Below are 21,530 nucleotides of genomic sequence, written 5' to 3'. Positions count from 1 at the left end.
TTTTTTTTTTTTTTTTTTTTTTTTTTTTTTTTTTTTTTTTTTTGACAATGACTGCCTTTTAATTTCCTTACTTGGTTTGAAAGGTTCACCAACTCGATATTAAAATATTGTTTATCAAAGTCCGTTATAATTATTTGGATTAATCTTTTGAGATGGTAGTTAGTGAATGGACTATGTTCGAATTGATTTGCAGTTTGATCAACTACTATCCTCCTTCATACAATACTCATAACTAGATATAATCTTTTAACGCTCGAGACCGAGGCCTCATGAAAATCCTCCCCTCGTAGGGTGGAGAATCATAGAGGGAGTAATGTGAGATTCCACATCGATTGGAGATAAAGAACGAGTGCAACAAAAACACTGAACTCTGAAAGGGGTGGATTGTAAAATCCCAAATCAGAGAGAAGAACGAAGCATTCTTTGTAAGCCCGAAAGGGTGTGGAAACCTCTCCCTAAGAAACATGTTTTTAAAATCTTGAAGAAAAACGTGAAATAAAATGTTGAATATGTTGTTATTATTGAAAACGAACTCATTAAAAATGCTATTAAAATAACAATCAATCATGTCATCTTAATTACATAATTTTCTCTTAAAAACTCTTACAACACAATTGTTTAAGCGTTATATACACAACTCTTTTGAAAATAATAATGCATCAAATTTGATAAATGCTCGTAGACTAAGATCACCAAATAACAATCACAAGCTAAACTATGAAACAAACTTGTGATGATCGGCCGCTATGAAGACTTCACTGATTAAGTTATCTCAAAATACTACTTGTTTTCGGCTTGTAGCTCCAGCAATTGGCATGCATTGCGCATAGTTGGTCGTGATTGGGGATGTTTTTGGGAGCACGAAATTGCTAGACTCATTATCAAACTCAAGTCACTGATTGTTCTCTTGTCTTGAGGAAGCACAAGACGAGAGTCTAAGATATCGTTCAACTCAACTTTATAATCAGGTGAAGAATGCAACGATAGAATTACGTCTCCGGGATGCTTTCCCATCAAAACTTCAAACACCACAACACCAAAGCTATAAACGTCACATTTCTCAGTCGCCACCATAGTGTATGCAAGCTCTGTCACATTTGAAGTTCATCTAATTAGTTAAAGAATCTATTAAACACAAAATTAAACTCGAAGAACATTAAATCTCACCTGGGGCAACATAGCCATGAGTGCCAGCAACCGTCGTCCAACGAGATATATCGGGTTTCAAGAATCTCGCCGTACCAAAGTCTGCAAGATGTGCTTCAAACTCAGAGTCCAACACGACATTGTTAGCTGTTACGTCGCGATGTATAATCGGAGGCCGACAATCATGATGAAGATAAGATAGTGCTTGTGCAATGCCTTTTACGACCTCGACCCGCTTCGACCACTCGAACGCCTTTGCTTCCTTTTCTCTACTCAGAACATGAGCTAAACTCCCTCTTTCAATATAATCATAAACCAAAAACGTATGAACACCTCTAGAACAGAATCCATACAGCCTAACAATGTTCCTATGCCTTACTTCTGTCAAAGCAGCTACTTCATGCTCAAAACTCTTCTGATTCTGATACCCCTTTTCATCATCCCAAGAATGCAGCTTCTTCACTGCAAACACCTCACCTCCAGGCATTTCCACTTTGTAAACCTTCCCTGATCCTCCTTCCCCTATGCAGTACTCGTCGTCGAACTCGTTCGTCGCGTTGATTATGTCGGAATACACGATTCGACCATTGAAATACCAAATATTTGAAAACACTTTCTCCCTCACTCTCGTCATGTTCGCTTCGGGATCTTGCCTGGTTTTCTTTCTAAGGATACAAAAAACAACCCCAAAGATTGCAATAGATACTAAAAGTACTCCCAATAAAGATGGAACAAGAACCTTTACAAGGTTGTTCTCTCTGTTTTTTTCTTCATAGTCGGTCATCACAGGACTATTGCAGCGTGGGAGACCGTTCAAATCTCCACATAATCCTCTGTTGTTACTAAAAGCTTCTAATTTAGCTGTTTTGAAGATGCCTTCACTTGGAAGAGGGCCCTCTAGATCGTTGTTGGATAGATTAATAGACACCAAGCTCATCATGTTGCCCAATGAATCTGGTATTGATCCAGAAAGATTGTTATGAGACAAGTTTAAATTCTCCAAGCTTCGAAGATTCCCCAAAAGGGAAGGAATGGCTCCACTTAATGAATTGTGGCTTAGATCTAGTGAATCTTGTAAGGTCACAAGGCTTCCTATTCGAAATGGGATTGAGCCATTCAGCTGGTTCATGCTCAAGCTTAAATATTGCAGCTTGACACTGTCGCCTATTTCAGAAGGGATTGATCCACTCAACATGTTCATGGAGAGGTCTAGATGTGCTAAATTCACGAGGCTTCCAAGCTCGGCAGGGATCGACCCAGAAAGCCGATTGTTTCGTAATCCAAGTACCGATAGGCTCGACAAGTTTCCGATGCTTTTCGGTATCGATCCAGAGAGATTATTCGACGATAGCTCGAGCTCTACCAGATTCTCCAACTGAGTGATCTCATTTGGGATTTCGCCATTAACCCTGTTGCCTGTGATCCTCAAAAGGGTCAAGTTTTTGCATTCTCCCCATTTTGGAGAAAGATTTCCATTGAACTGATTGTTGCTCAAGTCGATGTAATTAAGCTCTGGATACACTCCGAAATCTTGGTCCAATGATCCGGTAATGTTGTTACTCTGAATCAAAACACGGTATAAACTAGGACAGTTCTTCAAGCTCATAGGGATTGGACCGGTAAAACCGTTGAATGCAGCTGAAAAATTTACGAGTTTCCCTCCTTTACAGACATCGGGAGGTAAACTACCTATGAAATTGTTTTCAGCAAGATGAAGAACAGTTAAAGATGACATATTTCCCAAATTCTGTGGCACTTCACCAGATAAATCGTTGATGAACAAACGCAAATCAGTCAAGTTCTTCAAATTTGCAATACTTTGAGGAATTTCTCCAGAGAAATGATTGTCATTGAGACGAAGAACGTTTAAGTTACTCAAATTACCCAAAGACTGAGGAATTGGACCTGAAAATTGGCTCCTATCAAAAGCAATCAAATTCAAAGACTTGATATTCCCAATCTCTTCAGGTACTCTGCCTTCAAGCAGAGTATCTTGAAGCAAAAGATTCCTCAAATTCCTCAACCCAGTTTTGGAATTACCAGACCCATCTGGAAAAAGACGAGAATCCAAAGACCCAGTAATGGAATTACGAGAAACATCAAGCTCAAAAACCTCTGTGAGATTCGCGAGAGACAGAGGCAGAGTACTGTTGAGAAAGTTGGTGGAAAGATCAAGAAACTGAAGCTTTGAAAGAACACCAATGGAGGGGGGAATCACACCAGTAAGATTGTTGATTTTGAGATCAAGACGAAGGAGATTTGGAAACGAAGAGAAGTTCAAGTGATCGAGAGTACCAACTAAACCAGTATTGTCGAGCTTGATTTCAACGACGCTGCTCTGTTTATTGCACGAAATGCCCCGCCATTGACATGGGTTTGAAACAGAGGAGCTCGAGTTTGAAGGAACAACCCATGAATCAAGAATCGATTGCTTAGGGAGACTCTGTTTCCATCTCAGAAGAGCTTCAGCTTCCATGGATATGGCGTCAATGGCTTCAACAGAGAGAAGAAGAAACAGAGTAAATGAAACAGAGTAGCACCATTGTCGGGCTTGGCTATGAGTAGCCATAGTTGTAAGCTCCCAATTGGGAATTGCAGAAAGATATCGTGAAGATATATAGAAGAAACGAACTGGGTTGATGAACATGGATCAAAAATTCAACCTTTTTTTCCAAGTTTCGAAGTCTTCAATGTGAAAAAAGAAAAGAAACAGTGTGCAGATTTAGAAATTTTTGGATAAAACGACCAAACCAGGTTACCACCTTTTCAAGTCGCTGTCTTCTCTACTTTAGATTCTGTATTGTTCTAAGTATTCAAACAACTAATTTGCCTTTTTTATTTTAAAATTAAATCACGTGTATTGGTTGTGTTCTAACCGTTCTTCAAGAAACTAAAATATATTTTATCCATAATATTGGCTAAATCTAAGAACTTAGGACGTTATAAAGATAATAATATACATATATATAGTTGAACGTTTAATTATTTTAAATATTGAAGGGAAATTTGAAGGGGGAATAACAGAAATTTCTAGAAAATTAAATTCCAAGTTGACAATAAACCATATGATCGTTGAATGTGTGAGTGAAGTGAATGAAATGGTTTTCTAAAAGCCATGGAAATAAATTATAATTTTCAACAAATGTGATTATTGTTGGTGACAACAGAAAACTGAATTGAGATTGAGAGGAGGAGTGATTTGAATGATGGGGAGGGAGGTCCTTTTATAGGGGATTCCAGAGTGGGTTGAGATTTTCTAGGGTGATTCCGTAGTCGGTTGAGATTTTTGTGGATGAATTTGAATTTGAAACTAATTCAAATTCTATTCTATTATTAGCTATTATTAGTTTCAACACCCTCCCTTAAACTGAATTCTGCGAAATCAGTTTAGGACTTCATTTCATCTTCTTGATATACATCTCGGATTCTGCATATCCCCATCTTTCTTCTGAGCTTCTCGAACAATGGTTGTTTCAAGGGCTTTGTGAATAGGTCTGCGATTTGTTCATCACTTCGGCAAAAGTTGAGTTCAATAATGCCTTCTTTACACAAATCACGCAAGAAATGAAATCGAACATCGATGTGCTTGCTCCTTCCATGTAACACAGGATTTTTAGACAACTTAATAGTTGACATATTATCACAATATATAACCGTCGTACTTGGTTGCTTCTGATTAAGAATTTCAAGCATTTTTCTTAACCAAACTGCTTGGCACGAGCATGCTGCTGCTGCCACAAATTCTGCTTCTGTCGTTGAGAGTGTTACAATAGGTTGCTTCTTTGAAGACCAACAAATAGCTCCTGAACTCATCAAGAAAATACTTCCTGAAGTACTTTTACGATCGTCTATATCACCTGCATAGTCGCTATCTGTATAGCCAACTATCTTCGGATCATCTCCTTTTTTGTAGAATACCCCCAAATCAGAGGTTCCTCTCACATAACGAAGTATCCTTCTTGCTGCATTGAGATGTTTTTCCGTTGGATGCTCCATGTAACGACTTATCATACTAACCGCATACATGATGTCTGGTCTTGTTGAAGTTAGGTACATCAAACTTCCCACAATTTGTTTGAAATACCTATTATCAATCTCTCGCCCGTCAATGTCCTTGTGCAACTTTAAGCCCAATTCTGATGGAGTTCCAAATGTGCGCTCATCCAATTTAAATCTTTCAAGTAATTCTTGAGCATACTTCTTCTGACAGATAAAGTTACCTGCGGGAGTCTGAGTAACTTCTACTCCAAGAAAATATCTCATCAAGCCAAGATCTGTCATTTCAAATTCCTTCATCATGCTCTTCTTAAAAAATTCAAACATTTCTTCATTATTGCCAGTAAATATTAAATCATCAACGTATAAGCAAATAATGATAATGTTACCTCCCTTTTCAGTTTTCACATACAACGTATGTTCATACGGGCATTTAGTGAATCCCATCTTTTCAAAATGAGAATCAATGCGACTGTACCATGCCCTCGGAGCTTGCTTCAAACCGTACAAAGCTTTCTTCAACTTGTATACTTGTTCCTCTTTGCCTTTTTGAACAAAACCTTCTGGTTGCTCCACATATACTTCCTCTTGAAGCTCTCCATGTAAGAAGGCTGATTTCACATCAAGTTGATAAATAGGCCAAGATTTCTGTGCTGCAATAGAAATTATGAGCCTGATAGTGTCTTGACGTGCCACTGGTGCAAATACCTCCTTATAATCAATTCCATACTTTTGCTTATATCCTTTTGCAACAAGTCGCGCCTTGTACTTATCCACCTCACCATTTTCATTCAACTTGGTTTTGAAAACCCATTTTACTCCGATTGTTTTCTGCCCTCTAGGAAGATCAGTGAGCTCCCAAGTCTTGTTCTTCTCTATGGATTTGATTTCACTGTCCATAGCTTCCTTCCATTTCTTCTCTTTTACTGCCTCTTCATAGACAATTGGATCACTATCCATAAAGAATGCAAAATAACCACTATCACTTGATTCATAATCCATCTCATAATCAATCATCCAGATTGGTCTTTTTCTTGTTCTTGGATGTCTTTGATTTTGATCATGATCTTCTTCTACTGGTTCTTCTTGTTGAGCTTGTGATGAGCTTTCTCCATGCTCATAGTGAGGCTGAATAGGAGCTTCAGTTTGTTCTTCTTCAAGATCTACAGGAATCTGCTGATTCACAGTGATCTTTTCTTCCCATGTCCAAGTCTTATTTTCGTCAAAGACTACATCACGACTTACCACCACCTTCTTTGTCAAAGGATCGTAGAGCTTGTATGCCTTAGAGGTCTCGCTTACTCCAAGGAACACACACTTCGAACTCTTGTCCTCAAGTTTCTTCCTTTTCTCATCAGGAACGTGTGCATATGCTATGCACCCAAAGATTCTAAAGTGGTCTACTGCAGGTTTTCTTCCGCTCCATGCTTCTTGTGGAGTCATGTCTCTAACAGAAAAGGTAGGGCTCCGATTGAGAATGTGAACGGACCACACAACAGCTTCTGGCCAGAATTCCTTCGGGACTTCTCCTTTATTTAGTAAACTTCGAACCATGTTCAGAATGGTCCTGTTTTTCCTTTCGGCCACACCATTTTGTTGTGGTGTATATGCTGTTGTTAATTGCCTCCGTATGCCCTTCTCTTCACAAAATTGAATAAACTCTTTCGAGCAGAATTCTCCACCTCTGTCAGTTCTTAAAACCTTGACTCTTCTTCCAGTTTCGGTTTTCATAGTAGCACAAAATTTTTTGAAGTAGTCAAAGGCTTCTGATTTGGCGTGCAAGAAATAAGTCCATGTTTTTCGACTAAAGTCATCGATGAGGGTCATGAAATATTTCTTGTTACCATTTGATGCAGGAGAGATGGGACCACATATGTCTGAATGAATCAACTCCAAAATTGCTTGAGCTCTTCTTGATTTTCCGGATGGAAAAGAGTTTCTTTCATGTTTTGCTACAACACAGCTCTCGCAAATTTCCATTGGTGGAGTAATATCTGGCAACCCAGTTACCATCTTCTTTGAGGACAACGTCTTTAATCCTTTGAAGTGTAGATGACCATACCTAAAATGCCAAAGCCAAGTGGTATCTTCTTTCTTCACCATCAAACTTTTGGCAACGATATTTAACGTCAACGGATATAGACGGTTGGTGGTCATCTTCATCTTAGCAATCGATCCTCTTTTGGAGTCATAAATTTCACATTCATCATTTTGGAATGTGATCACATACCCCTTTTCTTGTAACTGACCGATACTAAGTAAGTTGGCCTTCAGATCAGGAATGTAGAATACATTAGAAATAGACTCTACAAAGCCATTTCTAGTCTTGATATCTACGGTTCCTTTCCCCATCACTTGGAGAGATGAATTGTTGCCAAGAGAGACCGTAGTATGAAAATTTTCATCTAAAGTTGAGAAGAATTCCTTACAACCTGTCATATGATTGCTGCATCCAGAGTCTACGACCCATACACCTTGATCTGCAACCTTCATAGCATGGAATGACATTAATAATGTTTCTTCTTCTCTTCTCTCCATAAAATTGGATTGATTTCTTTTCTCCTTTTGGAGCCTGGTATAGCATTCATTTTTGTAATGTCCAAGGCGTCCACATCTGTAACATTCCACCTTAGACTTGTCAAAGTGTCTCTTGCCTTTGTTGTCATAATCGTTTCTGACTAGGTCTGCTGACCTGCCAACATCTTCACTTCTTTCTCGACTGCCTCTCTCACGACCTCTGCCTCTTCTTTGCCCTCTACCTCTAGAGCTTGAAATTTCACTTGGTGTGGATATCTTTAAGGCTGTCATCTCCTCTATTGCACTTGTACGATTGAGTCTCTGCTCATGTACTAACAGGGAGCTTTGGAGTTCATCTATTTGCATTTCCTCGACATTGTTTGCTTCTTCGATAGAGCATACAATGTAATCGAACTTTGGTGTTAGTGATCGCAAAATCTTTTCTACGACCGCAACATCTGTGATTGAACCACCATGCATCCTCATTTTACTTGCAAGACTTATAACCTTGCCAATATAATCATTCACTGTTTCTCCCTTTTGCATTTGGAGAATTTCAAAGTCTCTCCTAACTGCCTGTAGTTGAGCACGTTTTACTCTCGTTGAGCCTTGATACTTCCTCCTCATAGAGTCCCAAATTTCTTTGGATGTCTTCTTCTGAAGCATTGTTTCCAAGATAGTCCTATCAATGGACTGAAATAAATAGTTCTTGACCTTCAGGTCCTTCAACTTCGATGCTGCCAACAGTTGCTGTCGATCAGCTGAGAGTACCTCGCCTTCATTTGGCTCTTCATAACCTGTTTCCACCATATCAAAGAACTCCTTTGATCTGAGAAAATTTTCCATCAACATCGCCCAATGATCATAGTGACCGTCGAACCTCGGGATGGCCGGCTGAACGTAGTTCTCAACTTGTTTTTCTGCTGCCATTTTTGCTGCTGCAAGATTGCTCTGATACCAGTTGTTGGTGACAACAGAAAACTGAATTGAGATTGAGAGGAGGAGTGATTTGAATGATGGGGAGGGAGGTCCTTTTATAGGGGATTCCAGAGTGGGTTGAGATTTTCTAGGGTGATTCCGTAGTCGGTTGAGATTTTTGTGAATGAATTTGAATTTGAAACTAATTCAAATTCTATTCTATTATTAGCTATTATTAGTTTCAACAATTATTAGGAAAGGGATTTATTGACTAATAAATAATTTTATTTTTAATTTTATTTTATACGATATTAGCCAACTTTGGAGGTTGATATTATTATAAAAAAGATTTTAGATTTAAAAAAAAAAATTGGTGATAGACTCGAATGGCCGACGGATAGGACCAGCTTTGTTCATTAATATCAGAGGAGTTGACTTTGACGAATTGGTTGGAGGTGAATAAAATTGGATTATTATATTATTACAAGTTGAGAAGAACAAACCAAATCTTTCCAAGCTTAAAAAGTGGTCCAATTTTGGATCGTCTTTGTTTTTAGACTGCATTTTAAAAATCTTGGGAGAAACTCGAGAAAGAAAAATTTTAAGAGACAATATTTGGTAGCAGTGGGCTTGGATCATTATAAATGATATCAGAGTCAGACATTGGACTATGTGCCAGCAAAGACACTGGCCCCGAAGAGGAATAAATTTGGTGGGATCCCACATCGATTGGAGAAAGGAACAAGTGTCTGCAAGGACGCTAGGTGTCACGGTCATGTTCGCCCAAGGCGTGTTGCCCATGGTCGCATGCCCATGACAAGTCAAACCCTTTATGTCTTTTCATAGTCTAGTGTTTTACTTTTGTATTTCTAGGAAGCATGATGTTTTAGAAATATCATGTTTAGGCCTGTCAGACATGAAATGTCTTAGAATGTACTATAGGAGGATACCACTAGTTGTCAACTTCTCCCTGTCCAAGGTTATATACTGTGAGTCGTTGTTATTTCTCCCTTACTTGCTTATATAACGTCTCTTTCAAAAATCTATCTTTCGAAAATCTCTCTCTGCCCTTGTTTTCTAAAACCTTCTCTTAAACCAAGGCTAGAGGCTCGAGCATACGTTGTTTGGCCGTAGGCAATGCAAGAGCAAATTGGCTTAGCTCACTTGTCGTTGGAAAGTGAGTGTTACACAATCGCAAGTCCGTTGTCATCAAGAGTGTGATTGTGACACTAGGCCCCATAGGGGGTGAATTGTGATATCCCACCTTAGTTGAGAAGGAGAACGAAGCACTTTTTATAAGAGCGTGGAAACATTTTACTAACAGACGCGTTTTAAAGTTTTGAAGGGAAGCCTGAAAGAGAAAAACTAAAAAAAGACAATATCTGCTAGCGGTGAGTTTAAGCCGTTACACAAAATTTACGTACGAATGAAAACGAGTAATAAAAAATATTTAAAAGAATTTGACGTTACAACGTCTGAAATAGTTGAAAAAAGAAAGGATTAGATGGTGAGAAGATGTGCTAAGATTTCCACCTAACCTCTTTGAAAGAAGTCTCCACAATGGGTTCAAGGATTGTGGCCAAAAGTGGGCAACACTCTACTCCACTTGGTCTACTCATAATTTAATAATTGAAGCTTTTGAATGTGATCTACTTATTGTTCACTAATTTCAAGGCTAAAAATCATTAACAAAATATAATGTGCAAAATTATTTCTAACATAATTTTAGAAATAATTTAAAAATCAAATGTGGGCAACACTCCACTCCAATCCACTCCACTTTTCCGTGGTTTAGCGTGTACTAGCTGAAGGGTAGGCTCAGGGGTACATATATGCCTATCTGGTAGGTCCATGTATGCATACGTGGGTCGTAAATAGAAAAGTACTGTACATCCAATTTTTGGCCTAGATTTGCAAAGTAGAGTTCAAAGACAGGAAATGATTTTATGGAAGGATAGGTCCCTTCATCATTGTTTGTGTATGTAATACTCGACTTTTTTGGAGTCAGCTTACTAGGTATTTCTTAAAATACTCCAGCCACGTGTACTCTCATTTTCAAATAAAGGAAAGGTACCTCTACACTGATGACAATATCATCCTGACGACCATAGAATAGAAATTAGGGTATATGCATTTTTCTTGTTCCATGTAGCTCTTGGAATAGACCAAGACATTGTTTATTCCCTTCCTTATTTTTGTAATTGTTTAACGATTTTTTTGTTAAGTCCATGGCATTGTTTTAAGAATATGTTCACAAATGATGTAGATTTTGTTATGTAATACAACGTCTCATTAAAATAAAAAAGAAAAGAGAAACATAAAAGTTATTGTAGGGTGAAGAACATAAGATTGGATGGGATGCTCCCCAAAAGACAAGAACAGCAACAAAAAGAAGAACTTAGAGCTGATCCAAACAAATGAGGTATCAAGGGTGGTTGCTTAATATGGGAGGAACATAGCCTCCTCCCCATGGGACATCATCAGCAGTCGGTTTCTTTGATGTACCCTTCCCAACCTCTCTGTACTCCATCGCCATTTTGCCTGAAACCAATTGAAACCATGAAACCATGGATGCTAGTGCTACGTATCAGAGACAATAATGATGGGAAACAAGACAGACAACTTACGAGAATGAGGATTGTCGAGTAAAGGGTTGCTGTTGGTTGCAGAGGCAGTAGAGGCAACGAGAAGCAAAGCAAAGAAAAGCAGCCTCAAGAGAAGGGAAATCCGGATCCTCCTGGGGGACGCCATTTTTTTAATAAGCTTTTGGAGGTAGCTCAAGGCCTAACTTTGTTTACTTATATTTAAGATGCCCCAACTTACAAGACTTCAGCTCGGCGCTGTGGCTGTGGCTGTGGCTGTTGCTACTTCCACTTCCACTCGTGAGCTCCAAGAGTCAAACATGTCGGCCATTTTGAGTGGTGGACACTCGGGTTTCATGGCCTCACACTACTCTAGATTTTTTTTTTTTCCTGTGGTCACCAACGTGCAATGTACTTAATTTAGAGTTTTTATAAACGGTAGATAGTGATTTTCAATTCTTTTAACTCTTTCTTAGTAATCTTATCCTCCGGATCACTCTCATTCGTGATTTCCTTACCCTTCGTTCCTCAAGTGTCACATGCCTATCAACTTTCGTTTTGGTTCGTCCCTGAGCCACATTTTACTAAAAGAGATACCGCTCTGATACATTGATAATATCTCATGCCCAAAATTCGGACCAGGATTTCGAATCCTTGGTACAAATCTTGAGCCTGGGAAGCTATTGGTTGGTATATTTGGCCCTCTACTTCTTAAGGGCGAATATTTACCACTAAGCTCTAAGTGTAGTGAGATCAGTCATCGAAAAGGAGGAGGAAGTGCAGGAGTTGTAATTTCATGCCCCTTAGGCTACTCGTCTTCCGATTTTGAAGAGGACAAAGGTGAAGAATAAGAGTGCCAAGGTTGGCAGGTGGTCCGACTGTTTCCTACCTACCACTTACCTCCGTCGACTTGGGCTGTGAAGTCAAGGAAGTCGGCCATTTCTTTCTTTCTTTCTTTGTATTCACTGCTCACTCTAAGTGATAAAATTGCATATTTTTGTGTGTTTGACATTGACATAAGTAATTACAAAATAGAAACACTGTAAACAACAAGAGTAGTATGCTATTAAACTCTGATTATTAAGCTTGAATTTAACTACAACGACACACACACACCACGCCTTTAAAGGCCACAACCTTGCAGGAAAAGAAATTCATAAAACTTGTGGATCAGACATCCTTATTATCCAAACCCACCAAAAGGGCAAAGAAGAGTAACTAAAGATAAAATACACTAACAGACCTCAAGACCTTGCCCTTACGAGGAATGGGGAGGAGGAGGAGGAGGAGAACGAGGAGGAGGAGGAGAATAATGTCCTCTCCAAGCAGTATCCAATTGTCGAGCTATTAATTTGCTGCCTCCTATCACACCATTGCGCTCCGTCGCCATCTCACCTGTTCACTCGAACACAAAAAGTGATAAAAGCCTCATGAAAAGAACACAGTTAAATCACTTGTCAACTCAAAAGCTTAAACGGACTTACGGGCTGTGCGAGTGACAATGTTAGCCCCAGCAAGTTCTCTTGCAGAAACACTGACAGCAATAAGAAGGAAAGCCAAGAAGGCAACCTTCTTCCAAGCAACCAAAGCTGTAGGTGAAGCCATTGGTTTGTGATTGTACAAAGCTCAAAATTGTGTGTGGAATTAAAGAGACTTTGGTGGGTATATATATTGGCTAACCCAATACGCTAATGGGAGGGCTTCACTTTCAAGGAAACAGATTTCAAAGTTTTGGTCTCCACAACACTTTTTGACTCGGAGACCGTTTGGCGATTTACCACTAGCGGTCATCACCAACTTTTATATTTTTCCAAGGAAAATTCACCAACCTGTGTTACTCAGTCAATGAAGCCGGCCGTCTATATACTTTCGTTTAATATGTTCAGAAATTTCTAGCAATAATTTACATATCATTGTAATGGGTTTGATGAAAAACAATAAAAATGTCATTTGTTCCACAGAAATAAGAAAGAAGTAAAAGGGACTAAGATCTTGTACAGTACAAGGATCACTTGTTTTGCTTAGCAGTAGCAGTTCTCTGAACAGTGGAAACACCATCTACGAATTTGGTCCGGAAAAGTACATTGGCATTGTTGAACATGCCTTCTTTGAGTGAAACAACGATGAACTGTTGGATCAAAAGAATGAAAAGGATAAGCAACAATAACATTGTCTGCTTGGATCAAAATGAGCCGACAGTTCACACAATTACTGATATGAATCTTTTCTTTCAATAATATTTCATCCTGCTAGAAGTCATCCCATCTTAATTCTCATATTTTGATTGTTTTATGGCTAGTAAACCAATTAGCCTTTTATTTTGAAATGCAACTGTACGGAAAACATGTTTCAAAAAAAATAATAAATGAGATGAGTGTCGAGAAAATTAAAGAAACCTGTGAATGTGGGAAATGAGCCTTGATCATCCTCCCGATGTTCTGTGTATGGCTCAAATCAAGGGCTGCATCAACCTGAAAATCAAGGAACACACAATGATGGTTGCATATCAATTTGATGAGGACAGGATGTTCTCCTATATATAGGGACAGAAGTGAGTAAAACAAATTAAACTAAAAGTGAAAAAAAAAATGTCTTATCATGACACTTTCCAGCTGCGCTGTAAATAATAAAAAAAAGATATTCAAAAAAGAATTTATATTATCCCATTAATTCCAATCAACCCTTTGATCATCTCTTTCTTTCTTTTTGTTACCCTTTTGGGACCTAAGAAGTACAGCAGAGTGAGATATTAAACATACAAGCACCTATTCCCAAACCCCAAGAAAAAGGGGATAAAAGGGAGAGCAGCAAAGAAAGGAGAGAAAAGGACACAGATGATAGAGCTCACAGTAATCTTAATTAGCTCAAAACGAGGTCAAGGAAAGGTGCTAAAAAGAGGCGTAAATCATCCGGTGTAATCCGGAGCTAGTCTCCATCAAATTTCCAAACAAAGATCCCGAATAAAAAACATAATACGTTGATCAAATTTTAAAGTGCATTTTACAAAGAACCACAGTCAAGAAAATCGAACGAACCTCATCCAGGATATAAAGTGGTGCTGGCTTGAAGAGAAGCAATGCTAAAATTAGAGAAAGTGCCAACAAAGATCGTTGACCGCCACTTAATTCTGATAATGACTGCTTCCAAACACCGCCAAATGCCACTCGTACTTCAAGACCATCTAAGAAGCTGCAACCTTCAGGAGGCTCTAATTTAGCCGTGGTCCCAGGTAGTAATGTAGAAAAAATGGAACCAAAGTCACTGTATAAAGATAATACCAAACAGGATGCTCAGTCCACTTATTTGAGTCGAGGAAAACAGGGGAAGAAAATGGACAAGAATGAACTAAAATGAGATAGCAAACGATCTACACAATTCTACTCACCTGTTAACTTTTACCCAAGTAACTTTCAGGGTTTCCTTCTTTTTCTCATCTAATTCTTCGATCACCTTCTTTATTTTAAATTTATCGTTCTAAAAAAGAGAATTTAGTTAGTAAAATGAAGACAAGGAAATGTATGCATAATTGATGAAACTAACCTCGATGATGTTCTTCTTGGACATCAAATCATTGTACTCATCCTCCGCTTTCTCAAACATTGCCATTACTTTCTTGTTCACCCTTTTCTCAAGGCTTCATATGCAAAAGAGAAAAGTTTAGAGGGAGTGACAGTAGGGTGGTAACGATTTTAGCATAATCTTTCAAACTTCACAACAATCAGTTAAGCATCTATCAAGATCGGTGTTGCATAAGTGCAAAAGCATGCACAATATGCCCAAAAAAATTAGGATAGCCATTTAAATAGTAATATTTGAAACTTGAATTTCTAAGCCATGCCACTCACCTGGATTGTTGAGCCTGCAGTCTTTCAAGTTCTTCTATAGCTTTACAAGGATCACGTGATTCAAAATCATAATCAGTTCCACTTTTTCCAAATAGCTGTTTCTCAGATGCAATCCATGCATGTTTCTCAACCAATTTGTCCACTCGAACAGAACAATCTTTCCTTTCCATCTGTAATCGTTTTACCTAACATAAAAACAGAAGGTATTGTTTATTGATAGTGTCAACTCGATTACCTTAGAATGAATACGATATTAAGTATTATACATCATTTTCCATTTTCTTCTTCTCAATACTCATTTCACTAAGTTTATGTTGAAGTTCTTGCTGCTCTTTGACAATGCAACTGATTTGGGAATCACATTCCTTCATCTTCAAACGGACTGCATCGAGCTCAGACTGAGCCAGATCATTTTTACTTTTTATGGAAAGTACCTGCAATGGAGAGAATCAGGTAACAATAATTTCTCTCAACTTCAGGGAGCTAAAGGTTTTTCTTATACCTTGGCCCTCTTTTCTTCTAGTTCAAAGGTTAAATTGTTAATTTGTGTTTTCATAGCAATTAATTGAGCCTCTAATGTTGCCTTCTCTTGTACAACAGCTTCCATTTCCATGACAAGCTTCTCCCTTTCATTTTCATGCCCCTAAAAGCAAGTAGGACCATGTGTTAAAAAGGATGATAAGTTAGACACCATGCTGACAAAGTGATGGCACAGTTGTTAATAAATTATCGGAATATACATCAACAATTAGCTATCATGGAATCGCCAGAAGAATAGAATTCCAAGGTGCGTGGCTTCCCCCAAAACATTTTCCATATTACATACGCCTCAAACCCTACAATGAGCATATGAAGGTGTCTGGATGAAGTATTTCATTTTCCTGTAATATTTGTGTTCTTCTAAATAGTTATTCAGTTTTATACCTATCTCGTCACTTGTGAAATTTTTTACTTGACCAAGTGAGCGCAAAATTTTGAATCTAATAAAAAAATAAAAGAAATGCGTACAGGAGGGCGTGTATTCAACACGATATTATTCTTAATTACCAATTTTCAATGAGAAAGTCAGGAATGGTTATTTCTACTGAAGCCGTGTACCTTTAAATCCTTTAAACATGACTGCAGTTTAGATTTCGTCGCCTTAATCATTTGCTCAAGGTTTTTTAACCTTCCTTCTCGATTATTGTCATGCTCTTTGATTGATTTTTCAAGCAACGAAACAGCATTCACACAATCCTTATATTCAAGTTCCTTTCCTTTGGCAGTAGCTTTTGCTTCTTCAAGCTCCTGCTCAATCCTCTTCACCAATTCACCAAGCTTAAAAGACACCAAGAGAACAGAATAAAAAGCCAAAACAAATTGAGTTCAAGATAAAAAAGATTCGAGCATCAAATTACAATCTAAACATAATTCCAAACATTAGACTTATATAAAGAGGTCAAAAGTGATAAAACCTTATGATGCTCATTTTGCTCTGCTCTTGTCTGAAATAACGAGAGATCATTCATTTTAAGCTCTAACTTCGCCTTTAAGTCCGTAAACTTTTTTTGGAGTGGAAGGATCTCTGAAATCTGACATAAAAAAACAATTTAAACATTAAGAATTTTGAAATAGGTAGCTGACCAGAACACCATTCAATTTTCCAAAAGTATTCCGCCACAAAGAAGTACTGAAATAATTTTAAATAACCACAAGAAATGCATGAAAATTGTGCAGCCTTCAACAAGTAATAGTTAGATAACTTGACAAATAATTTATAAATACACTTGGACGTTGAGTTTTTTTTCCCCTGTGAATAAAGAGCAATTTTGACAGAAAAATACGAAGACAAAGCAGTCTATATTTGTTTGTTTACATTAAGAAATTCCTTCTTCGTGTATCATGTAATAAAACCATGTATTACCCATTGACATTATTGTTCTTAAAACCAAGAAATGGTATAAACTGCAACCAATGAACTTCAGAAAGATATTGCAGAAATCCTACTAGTTGGCTTGCTTATATCTCTTTCTTTCCATAAAAGTCGAGAGAAAAACTGTACAGCGTACCTTTGCTTCAATGTCAGATAATTTTTTCTGATGCATGGAAAGTTCGGCTTCCATCCCTTTCAAATCATGAAGCTGCCTCAACAATTGACCACCACCCCTGTCAAGAGCGATAATTGCTTAACAAGCTGAGTTCAAATTTTGGAAGTATCTGAGCAATTAAAGCTTGAAGGCAAATATGCTATTTTTATTCAACATATACCCAGGTCAAGGGCATACGGCGTTCCCTGAACCTAATCAAGAGGTTTTAAGTAGGCAAGAAACACCTGTTTACTTTGCATATCCATAATCTTTAATGTTCATGCTAAGTCTATAAACAGAAAAAGAGAGTTTAGAGGTATACTTGCGACTTCCTCCAGTCAATAGACCACTCGGCTGAAAAATGTCACCTTCAAGTGTAACACTTGGGGTGTGAATTTCTCTATTAAAAGCAACCTGTAGATTGATAAATAACAAAAAGGCTATAAGCAGACTTATTATTTTCTCTAAGAACACATCAATTCTCTCAGCATGGACACTAATTAACATACCTCTTTTGCAGCATCAATATTTTTGCAAACAAAGGTTGAACCGAATACATACTCCATTGCACTCTACAATGCGCACCAATTTAGAGAAACTCGTTATTTGCATTGAGAAAACAAAAGTTCCCTAACAACCAAAAGCACAATTGCAACCAAGTCCATTCATCCGTATCTTGCTACAAAAAGAAAACATTTCTAGTACAAACTTGAAATGGCCATCATTATTGCATACAACCACAACCAGGTTGCTATATCAAACTTCAACTGCATAAAATTCCCTTTATTTCCCAACAATCTATTAAATCATCTTTCCCTTGATCAAGATCTCACAGAAAAGAAACGCCAACATATATCAACAATTTAAGGCTATAACCACATCCAATAAAAAGGAAAAGTCTAAGCATACCTTCAATTCTTCTTCATACCCAACTAAAGAAAGTGCAAGTTCGGCATTCTCCTTCCCAACCTAAAAAGGTAACCGATTGAAAAAAAAGATCTAAATAAGCGAACTTAGAATGCCAATACTGTGAAGAGAACTAAGTTAAGTAACCAACCAATTTGACAGCAGCATGTTGAATTCTTGGGGGAACGGGATTAGATTGTATCTTACTCAATGGTATAATTGTTACTCTCCTCCGAAGATCACCAGTCTGAAGCAACTGCTTTCCAGTATTTTCATTGTCTACAACTATATTAAACATTTTTCCACCGGCAGTGACCTGCATATTCACTTAACTTGAGAGCACATATTCTAGTACATATTTATGAATTGCAACATTTATAACAATCTACCTCTAAGGCGGTCATTGCAGAACTATCTTTTACTTTGATAAGTTTTGCAACTACTCCTTTGACCTTTGACCTATCAAAATTTTTTATAGGGTCGCGGTATTTGAATTCAACACTAGCTAATTGTGCTGAAAGGTTGCGTATCTCATCTTTCAGCTTTTGTACTCTCTCCATTTCAAATGCACGTTCCTGCATAAAGATATAGGTTAACATGATGATCAATCAAATCAATATCGATGCATTAATTAGTTAGTACAAAGAATCAAAGAAATAGCACTGGCCTTTTGTAAAGCTTCTAACTGGCCCTCTTCGTATGGGAGAGACTCCAACGAAAGCTTGACATTCTCTACATCTTTTCTTTTAGTACTTAACTCATTCTCTACAGAAATAGCTTCTTCACGCTTTGACAATAATTGCTTAGTTTTCTCCGCAAGTTCCTTTTCACAATGGCTTATTTTTGTTTTCAATTGTTTTAGTTCGGTTTCAGCACTCCCAACAGCTACTTTAGCATCGCCTAGTTGATCTTCAAGACATTTCTTCTCATCTCCACTTCCCTTGCCAGCTGATACTCCCTGTACAAGTTTTTTTTTTTTTTTCCCTTAAATCATACATTTAAATGTCGAGTGCGAGAAATGAAGTGTCAATAATGCAATCGACCCATGAAACCATCGGTTACCTGATATTCTTTCTCATAATCTTCCAAGTTCTTAGTCAGCTTTTCAACTGATTTTCTTAGATCAGAAGCTCCTTCTTCAGCCTTACTAACAGCAGAGGCTCTCTTTTCCACAGAGTTTTTTGAATCTTCTATATTACTAATCATCTAACAAAACCCACATTTAGAAATTAGAATACGTTTATCTAAATAACGAGCCAAAGATGTGAAATTCCATATGAACTAAAGATAACTATATAAGAATTTCAATCAAGTTCAAGAAGCTTATGGGACATATAAAATCATGTTTGAGATTGTAAGCCAGAAACCTTTTCAGCATTTTCCTTTTCACCCTTGAGAGTGTCTTCTGTATGCTCCAGTACAGTCGTTTCCCTAATCAGATCATTAGATAGCAGATCTACTTTATTTGTTAAAGTTTTTACTTCAGCCCCCATATTGGCTTCCTTTTCTGCAACCAATGTGGTGATTTTTGTCTCCAAATCTTTTATTTCCGACTGCATCCTTACTGTACCGTCATCAATCTCTGAAATCTTTGCCTTCATTTGTTCTACCTGACTAACTGCATTATCCCTTACGTTCTCAGCCAGCACATATTCATAGGCTATGCAAAACCTCTTAAGCCTATCTAAGTCAGCATTGCCATTTGACCATTGCATGTACTGCATTCGTTCTTTCCTCAGCTTCTCTAGAGCAGGCAGTATCTCCTTGTCAAGAAGATTATTGATCTCATCTACCTTATTTTGCTTCTTGTCAAGTGTTTTCAAAGCAGCCTCTTTCTTTGTCTCGTACATTCTTGTACCTGCAGCTTCTTCAAGCATAGATAAAATTTCCGGCGGTTTCATATTTAAGACTTTGGTGATGCGGCCTTGCATAATCAGAAAGTGTGGATTGTTAACATTAAGCTGCACTGAGTGGAAAAGATTTTGAACTTGAATAGGCTGCGCAAGCTTCCCATTGATCAGATACTTGTTCCTCCCTCCAACCACAATCTGTACAATGTGAAAAATTAGCTACAAACATCAAATTTTATAATTTGACAAAAGAAGAGTCATTGATTGAGAGATAACCGTGTTTTTTTTCCTTACTTTCTATAAACACAGGAAACTATAGTTGAATGGTGTATAAGTTACTAATATCTAAATTTTCCGCACGGCTAAGCTAGTTAATGAGAAATTCCAAAGGAAAAATATGAACCGCAGCATCTGTGCGGCAAATAATCAAGAAATTGTAGACGTTGATCGACAGTCTGTTTACCATCCACTACTAAACTGAGGCAATAGTAACGAAAAAATCAACTAGCGGAAAAAACAAAATTCCATAATATTTAAACAAAAAAACATAAAGAGCAGCTACAAAGTTACAACACCTGTCTGGTCACTGTAATCTCCTGGTGATCCTCATAACCAAGTGGACTCCGTTTCCTCTCAGAATTATCGAACACAATCGACACAGTTGCCTTGGTAATACCCGCTTGCCCCTGCTTATACACTAGCTCCTGAAGATTCGAAGCTCGAACCTGCTGCAAATTGGTAATTCCCAGAACAAAGCAAATCGAATCGAGAATATTGGACTTTCCAGAACCGTTAAGCCCAGTAATTGCATTGAAGTGAAGATCGAAACCCGGTACAACGGTCCTCGTCGCGTAGGATTTGAACCCCTCCAGACAGATTTCCTTGATGTGCATCGTTCCCAGATACAGGGAAGGCTACAGCTACAGGTCACAGAAGCTCAAAACCCAGATTACACTCAAATTCGAAAAACGAAAACGGTGTATTCTGAAAGAACCCCTAACAGAGATTGTTAGAAGGGTTGTTCAAACGCTAGTTAATCGGATTCGGAGGTAGAAACCCTAGAGCTCTGGGCTTTCAGAGAGTTGTGGGAGAATTTCGAAGTGAAATATATCTGAAGTTTGCTCCATCGACCGGGCGAGATATAAAAGAAGAGAACTCTCGAAGGCGGGAAATCGCTCAGTTCTTCATCGTCCCCATTTTTCAAAAAATATAATAAATAAAAAGAAAATAGGAGCTTTTTTATATTTTAAGTATTTTTCATCCGCAATTATTTCCGTTTTTTTTTTTTTTAATCAGACTTATGGGCCGCAGCCTGCATCCATGTTGGATCCATTTGAGGCCCAAATATTTTGGAAGCTTAGTTATTTTCTGGAATAGATAATTTACATAAATAACCAGACAATTTTTAAAAAGAAAACGTATAATTTTTATTAAATTTTCCCCAAATAGAAAAACATTAAAAATTTTAAAAAGGTCTTGGATCTCTGCATCCATAGATGGTATGGGAGTATATAATTATATGTATTAATTTTTATAAATAGAATTTTCTACCATTAGGAAGAAAAAAAAATACAAATACATCTAAAACTGATATAACGGTTGAAAATTGTTGAGAGAGAGTTCTGCGTAGCTAATTAAAGGGTTGATGGATTTATAAGTGTTGGATGATGAAAGTCCTATAATTTGATCATAGATTTATAATAA

General features: G+C 37.7%; 2 protein-coding genes across 2 annotated transcripts; both read right to left on the bottom strand.

Annotated features, from left to right (window-relative positions):
- Positions 1-543: 543 nt before the first annotated feature.
- Positions 544-3,789, bottom strand: LOC111483467 (MDIS1-interacting receptor like kinase 2-like). The gene is made up of 2 exons (XM_023129697.1): positions 1,168-3,789; positions 544-1,088 (listed from the first exon to the last, which is right to left on the bottom strand). The coding sequence occupies exons 1-2, from the start codon at positions 3,713-3,715 to the stop codon at positions 781-783; spliced, it is 2,856 nt and encodes a 951-aa protein (XP_022985465.1). The 5' UTR covers positions 3,716-3,789; the 3' UTR covers positions 544-780.
- A 7,055-nt stretch (positions 3,790-10,844) lies between these two features.
- LOC111483465 (structural maintenance of chromosomes protein 2-1-like) lies at positions 10,845-21,014 on the bottom strand. The gene is made up of 22 exons (XM_023129695.1): positions 20,402-21,014; positions 19,344-20,024; positions 19,039-19,182; positions 18,644-18,934; positions 18,366-18,551; positions 18,128-18,292; positions 17,980-18,039; positions 17,580-17,642; positions 17,393-17,484; positions 17,053-17,149; positions 16,459-16,575; positions 16,103-16,321; positions 15,507-15,647; positions 15,271-15,438; positions 15,005-15,189; positions 14,700-14,793; positions 14,545-14,633; positions 14,195-14,420; positions 13,556-13,630; positions 12,644-13,287; positions 11,205-12,554; positions 10,845-11,118 (listed from the first exon to the last, which is right to left on the bottom strand). The coding sequence occupies exons 1-20, from the start codon at positions 20,717-20,719 to the stop codon at positions 13,168-13,170; spliced, it is 3,531 nt and encodes a 1,176-aa protein (XP_022985463.1). The 5' UTR covers positions 20,720-21,014; the 3' UTR covers positions 10,845-11,118; positions 11,205-12,554; positions 12,644-13,167.
- Positions 21,015-21,530: the final 516 nt, after the last annotated feature.

Source organism: Cucurbita maxima, unplaced genomic scaffold (genome assembly GCF_002738345.1).
Source record: "Cucurbita maxima cultivar Rimu unplaced genomic scaffold, Cmax_1.0 Cma_Scf00008, whole genome shotgun sequence".
Taxonomy (NCBI): Eukaryota; Viridiplantae; Streptophyta; class Magnoliopsida; order Cucurbitales; family Cucurbitaceae; genus Cucurbita; species Cucurbita maxima.
This window is presented reverse-complemented; position numbering and strand designations above follow the sequence as displayed.